This window comes from Glycine soja, chromosome 6 (genome assembly GCF_004193775.1).
Source record: "Glycine soja cultivar W05 chromosome 6, ASM419377v2, whole genome shotgun sequence".
NCBI classification, from domain to species: domain Eukaryota; kingdom Viridiplantae; phylum Streptophyta; class Magnoliopsida; order Fabales; family Fabaceae; genus Glycine; species Glycine soja.
This window is the reverse complement of record NC_041007.1, coordinates 19,180,451-19,187,670: the sequence shown is the minus strand read 5'-3', so window position 1 is coordinate 19,187,670 and position 7,220 is coordinate 19,180,451. Positions and strand designations below refer to the sequence as shown.

General features: G+C 36.1%; 1 protein-coding gene across 2 annotated transcripts; it reads left to right on the top strand.

Annotated features, from left to right (window-relative positions):
- Positions 1-973: 973 nt before the first annotated feature.
- LOC114416629 (protein LONGIFOLIA 2-like) lies at positions 974-6,987 on the top strand. 2 transcript variants are annotated; one of them, XM_028381574.1, is made up of 5 exons: positions 974-2,006; positions 2,560-2,630; positions 2,991-5,099; positions 5,204-5,354; positions 5,937-6,987. In XM_028381574.1, the coding sequence occupies exons 1-5, from the start codon at positions 1,862-1,864 to the stop codon at positions 6,761-6,763; spliced, it is 3,303 nt and encodes a 1,100-aa protein (XP_028237375.1). In that variant the 5' UTR covers positions 974-1,861; the 3' UTR covers positions 6,764-6,987. The 2 variants fall into 2 exon arrangements, with proteins under 2 accessions (XP_028237375.1, XP_028237374.1); XM_028381573.1 differs by having other exon boundaries at positions 974-2,018.
- The last annotated feature ends 233 nt before the right edge of the window (positions 6,988-7,220 follow it).

Sequence of the window (7,220 nt, the reverse complement as noted above, 5' to 3'; positions counted from 1 at the left end):
CCTAAATATTTTATTAGAAGAATTATATTCATTATTCAAGTCACATATTTCTGTTACACACATTCTACCCTATCTCTCTCTCTCTTTCTATCTGACAATATCACATGCACATGCAGACAGCTCCACACCCACACATCTTCATCCCACATGGATCATCATCGACTTGTGATCTATTAGAGTCTACGTGACATGTGACCCACCCAAACATTTCTCACCTTCTTCCCCTTCCACCCCATTAACACAATTAACAATTTGCTAAAACACTAAAAATATATAATAATAACAGCGTTAAATTAATCATTTGATTCTTATATTTTCATAATATTTTCATAATTTTTATATTTTTAGTCTCTATAATTTGAAAGTGATTTTTAATCCCTATCATTTATATTTTAATTTTTTTTAATCCTTAAAAGAAGTTTTTTTAGTCATTATAATTTGCATTTTAATTTTCTTTTAATCTCTATAGTTTAAAAGTGGTTTTTTTAATCCTTATAATTTATATTTTAATTCTCTTTTATTCTTTATCATCAAAATATCAGTAATATTATTAATTACAATTAACTATAAAAATATTAGTAAATATTTCATAACAAATTTATCACAAGATAATTTGTAATAAAAAATAATTGATAATTTATAAATAATTATTTTTATATATTTTTTAATAAGGATTAAAAGATAATTAAAATACAAATTATAAGAATTAAAAAAATTATTTTCAAATTATAAAAACTAAAAAAGAATTAAAATATAAATGATAAGACTAAAAAAATATTTTTAAATTATAAAAACTAAAAAAATTTAAAATATAACTTATAGAAACTAAAAAAAATATTTTCAAACTACAAAGACTACAAAATTAAGAATCATGATAAATTACTAATTTATCCTAATAATAATAATAAGCAAAACCCTTGTGCCAGCTCCAACCAGATTGTTATTGCACATTCTTAATTTCTTATGATACCCCCAAGAAAAAGAAAATGACCCTTTTTCAGTTTTCTCTTATCTCTGTCTTTCCTTCTATCGAGACAGACACATTCGTACTAGTTTCATTTTTGGTGTCTTAAGTCATTGTTCCTCTGCTCATTTTGGGTCCACTGTAAGAGGGTGTTGTGTTGGGTTACCCTCTCTCTCCATCTGCATTGTCTCTGGCTGTTAGTGTTATCATACAAGGTGCTATCTGGTATCATTTGTGAAACTAAACAAATTTATTAGGCTTTCTGGGACTTCCCTTTTCACCTTGCAGTTTTCCTTGGCTTTTGCAAGTGCTGAGGAGGTTGGGGAAGAAGCTGTGACAACCAAAAAAAAAAATGGGACTTTAAGTTTCTACGTGATAAAGTTTTCACCTTTCATGATTGTGTTGTGAGGACCCAAATCTGTAGAATTTGAGGAAATTGGCTGGAGGGTTTTTTTTTCTGTAATTTTACCAGAAAGTGTTTGCTTGCAACTTGGAAAGCATAAATCTTTTTGAATGCTTCCCTCCATTTGAGACTACAGAACTGTGGGAACTGTTTCATTCTTTTTTATAATCATCAGGGTTAGTACTGCACTAAGGTTTGAGGGTGAAGGAAAATAGAGGAGGTTGAGGTTCATTTAGTTTCTCTTTTGAGCACAATGGATTTTGTTTTAGGATGGTGATGGTCCCTGTGCGATTGTGAAGTTCTGGATTCTGTGTTGTTCTATTTGTAGTAGCATCATCAATCATTATAATCCTTTCTCAAAAGGGGTTTGCACTTTGCAGTGTTGTGTGATTAGATTTAAGAGTAATAAATAAATCATACAGCTTTTATGAAGAGGGTGTAATTGATTGTGGTGGTTGAAGGGTCTAGTTTAATTGAAGAAGAAAAAGGTTGATATGGCAGCAAAGCTCCTACATTCTTTAGCAGATGACAACCCAGATCTGCAGAAGCAGATAGGATGCATGACTGGGATTTTCCAACTCTTTGATCGCCACCAAGTTCTCACGGCTCGCCGCATCAGCCAGAAGAGGCTTCCTTCTGGTATTCACCATAGTATGAACATGTTCAATTTTACTAATTCAGTTGTGTTTTCTGTCTCTAATTTTTCCTCCTTGACAATCTCTGAAATGATTTTACATTTGAGCCGTTGACTTTAGAGATGATTTTGATTACTGATGGATTTATCACATTGATGCCAAATTGCCAATCTTGTATCAGTGTTAGTTGGATATAGTTTTCTTTTTATTAATTAGCATCTGACTGGTTATTCAAGGTCTTCAGAGTTTGGAAAGGAGAGGGGGGGGGGGGGGGGTAGGATGTGTTGCTTTTTTTTTTTTTCAATTTTTCTCTGTATTCAATAAAAGTATAAGGTGTGGATAAGATGCTTGTGAGAAACTATTTAAAGAGATTTCATTTCTTGTTTTTTATTGTAAGTTCAATCTGAATCATTTTTGTTGTTGTATACGGTGATCCTCTCTGTGAAATGGTCAGTTCATGTCATTTGCATCACCATTGTTGGTTCTTGGTCATATGTTTCAGTTTCATTAGAGTAGAGTATTTGCCAACTTGCATCTAATGCTTAAGTTTTCCTTAGGTAATTCGCCCTTCAGTGATGGCAGCTTGGAAAGAGATTCTGATAATATACTCCATCGACAAACAGCAACTGTAAGAACCTTCTTTTCTCCCTCGTTTTCTACTTTTCTTTAGTTAAAATTGATTGAATTACGCTTTAAAGTGAAGCATGATTGCTTGTTGCCATATCATAAATCCATTTACTGATTCTATGGTATATTATCCATCGTTTATGAGTGAATTTGACTTGAGAATGTTTTAATTCCTCAGAATCATTTTCAAGATTTAACATCTCCTTGGTCCTTCTGCACAATCATCTGAATTCTTTTATATTTTTTGATAAATTTCATGTACAGATACTTTCTAATGCTGATGCATGTTTTTGTAACTATCATGCAGTATTAAAAAAATGCACAGAAACTAGACTTATGAAGCATATTGAATTCATTGCAGGATACTGACAAGGGTGTAAATGAAAGGCAAAGAATTTCTACTGAATCATCAAGAGCATCGTTCTCTTCTTGTTCATCATCGGTGTCCTCTCTGGACTGCAAGGCTGAAGCAGAGGCTACATATGACCGGATTCTTTTTCCTGAAACTCCTTCAAGGGATGCAGCTATGAACCAATCAACCACCTCTCCCCATTTTGGATATAACTCCCTTGACCTGAGGGATGTGGTGAAAGATTCGATGTATAGGGAAGCCCGTGGACTGTCAGTGAAGACTACAGCCAAAGAGGAATCTGCCATTAATGCCGCAAAGCACAGGGATTCACCACGACCTATTCAGTTGTCCAAATCTGTTGATGGATCTTACAGAGTTGGAATAGATGGGAAACAAAGTGTGCCTATTGATCTAAAGGAGTCCATCCGAGTCCTTGCTAAACTTAGAGAAGCACCTTGGTATTATGTAGAAACTAAAGAACTTCCGAGATCATCACATGAATCAAAAGATGGACACTGGAATTCCATCTCAAAGGATGCTCCTTGGTTTCCTTATGAAGGTAAAGAAACAAGCCGTTTATCTTTTGAATCACGAGAGACCATCAAATCCACACCAAAACTAAAAGAGCTTCCTAGACATTCACTGGATAGTAAGGAAGGTTCATTGCACAGTTACAGCACTGACTCAAAAGCCACTCACCACTCAAGAAACATTTACAGTGGCACCTCCACCTCAAATGACAAATTTCCTACCCTACAACAGCCTTCGGCGACCCCGAGTCGTCCACCTAGTATTGTGGCAAAATTAATGGGCTTGGAAGGTTTACCGGATTCCTCTTTGGCTGGTGATGCTCAGTCAAGTTCAACTGAAACTTACTCAGCTCAAGATAATGGTCAATTTCGAAGACCATCTAAAAATGGACTCATGAGGCCACTCCGACTTTCTAATTCTCCAAAGATCTCTTTGAAAGACCCAACTTCCCCACGGCGAAAGAATCCTGATCTGGTTATGAAACCCATCTCAAGTTCAAGGGTTCCCATTGAACCAGCACCATGGAAGCAGCAAGATGGAAATCAAAGCTCCCAGAAACCTAATTTAAGGGGCATAAAAGCTCCAGCGAGAGCACCGGATTCCTTTCCTTCTGTTTATAGTGAGATAGAGAAGAGATTGAAGGATCTTGAGTTCAAACAATCTGGAAGGGATCTTCGAGCATTAAAACAGATACTTGAGGCAATGCAAGAAAAGGGACTATTAGAGAGCAGAAAAGTAGAACAAGCTCCAAATGTTGTTGGAAGTCAAAGTGACTATGAACCAAAAGCTACCAATCAAAATCAGAATACCAGGTCAATAAGGCAACAAAACACTCAGAGAAACAATTTTCTATCTTCCACAGTCAAGGGATCTGACTCAGCAAGGGCTTTTGAATCCCCAATAGTGATAATGAAACCGGCAAAACTTGTTGAGAAAACTGTGATTCCTGCTTCTTCAGTCATTCCAATTGGTGGCCTTTCTGGTTCCCAGAAATACCAGATTGGTGGTGTATATGTAGATAATAATAAAACTGGTACATCTACTACTCGGGTAGCAAACGATCAGTCTCCCAGAAACATTCATCGGGATGCTTCTGCCAGTTCCATTGATAAGAAAGCAAGTAGTAGTAAGACTACAAGACCTGTACAATCTCAATCCAGGCCTCAACAACTTCCAAAAGAAAATAGCCAAAGTTCAGTGAAGCACTCAAGATCTGTGAGCCCAAGATTGCAACAGAAGAAGTTGGAGTTAGAGAAGCGGTCTCGTCTGCCTGCCCCACCATCGGATTCAAACAAACCCAGAAGACAATCTGGTAAGAAGGCAACGGAATTGGGTTCACCAGGTGGAAGACAAAGACCCAAATCCCTCAACTTACCGCATGGTGATGAGCAACTGAGTGAGATCAGCAATGAATCAAGGAGTTTAAGTTGCCAGGGGGATGGAGTTTCTCTGCAATCAGACAGTTTAACTGTCAACTCAAAGATGGATATGGAAGTCACAAGTAGTTTACGAACTGTTGAAATTGATGACAGCCGAAGCCCATCCTTGAAGGCTGCAAAGCGATTGATTTCAGAGACAGTGCAGAAAGTAGGAGTCATTTTTATCTCTTTATAATCAATCTTTCTGATTAGCTCAATATGATAAAATATTAAATTTTAGCAAATAGCTTATTCCTTTGTTTAATGTACCAGAAATCAACTCCAAGGTTGGATGAGGAGGAGACAGTTGCAGAACTTGCAACAGATGCCCCGGAACATCCTAGTCCTATCTCAGTTCTTGATGGCTCAGTGTACAGAGATGATGTGCCATCCCCAGTAAAGCAGATATCTGAAGATTCAAAAGGTATAGTTTCAGTCTTCTAAATAAAGAAAAAAAGATAAGATACATATCATGTCTGAGGACTATACTAAATAAAATCATAGTACAAGTTCTTGTTTCAGTCAGTTCATCTTCCTGATGCATTGCAATTTTGTATATAAAGAGAACTCTTATCCTTCTTCTTTTTAAATTGTTCTTAATGAGGGAATGACAAGTGATAACAATCTGCGAATCTAAGTTGTGATCAAGCTTGCATTGGCACTTGTGCATGAAAATAAATGTAAGATTTGTCTCCTAGAAATGATATTGCTTTCTATTGGATCACTAGTTTTTCAGCAAGCCTCAAGTGATTTGAAGTGTATGTGCATCAAGAGTTAGTCACTGTCAAATGTAAGAATGGTATTGGTACCAGCTACAAAACAAGCACATGCATTAGACATAATTGAAATTGTTATGTTGGCCTTGTACATTTTTCCATGCTTAATTTGCATTTCCTGAAATTCGTCCCAAAGATTTGACCGATAGATATTTCTTGTATGTATCATATGATTGTCCAAAAGTATGTGATTTTTTTCACCTATATAATTATAAAATCAAATTCTGCAGGTGAGGATGCTCAAGAATCCAAAGAAAATGAGATTAAAGATCAGTGGAACCCTGAAGATAGCCTTTCATTTAACAGCACTGGACCCCTAGAGATCAATCGCAAGAAATTACAGAACATAAATCACCTTGTTCAGAAGCTTCGACGACTGAACTCCAGTCACGATGAAGCTAGAATCGATTACATCGCTTCCCTGTGTGAAAACACAAATCCAGACCACAGATACATCTCCGAAATATTATTAGCTTCAGGTCTCTTACTCAGAGATCTGAGTTCCGAGTTGCTGACATTTCAACTTCACTCGTCTGTTCATCCCATTAACCCCGAGCTATTCCTTGTCTTGGAACAGACCAAGGCAAGTAGTCTGCTTTCAAAAGAAGAAAGCATCCCAGGAAAAGACGCTAATTCGAAGCTGAACAAAGAGAAATTTCACAGGAAACTCATCTTTGATTCTGTGAATGAGATTCTTGGCGCAAAATTCAGCTCCTCCCCCGAGCCATGGATTCAACCTAACAGTAACAGACTCACCAAGAAAACCTTGAGTGCTCAAAAGCTTCTTAAAGAACTATGCTTTGAGATTGAAAAGATTCAAGCCAAGAAGCCAGAATGCTCCTTAGAAGAGGAAGATGATGGTCTGAAAAATATTCTGTGTGAAGATGTTTTGCATGGCTCAGAAAGTTGGACAGATTTTCATGGTTACTTACCTGGGGTTGTTTTGGATGTTGAGAGACTGATATTTAAGGACTTGGTAGATGAGGTTGTGATTGGTGAATCAACAGGTTTGCGAGTCAAGTCATTGGTTAGGCGCAGGAAGCTATTTGGAAAGTAGTTTGTTCAATTCTTCCCTTTTTCTCACTGATATTAGATCCATATAAATTTTCTTGTCATTTGCTTATAAAAAAAATTTCTTGTGTCAAGGCATATAAGTTTGCTTGTTAGAGCTTTGATTATTAATTTTTTTTTTTTTTGCTAAGGTGTAAAGAAATTTGAGTTACCATGGATTTGTGGCATACATAACAATACATAAAAACTAAAAATTCCTGTTGTGAAACATCTTTGTGTTTCTCAGTTTCTCTATTCACCCATATTGAGTTACATGCCATGAATGCGTTACAACTTACTATTCCATGCCACATAATGATGCAATAATAATACAACATGTTTTCATTGTACACTATAGAATGTTTGTACCAGTAGGGATGCTTACATCCATCTTTCTGATCTTATGGTTTATATTTCATAGAAAAGAATGAGAGAAGCTATTATATGTCTAATAACTAGGTTTT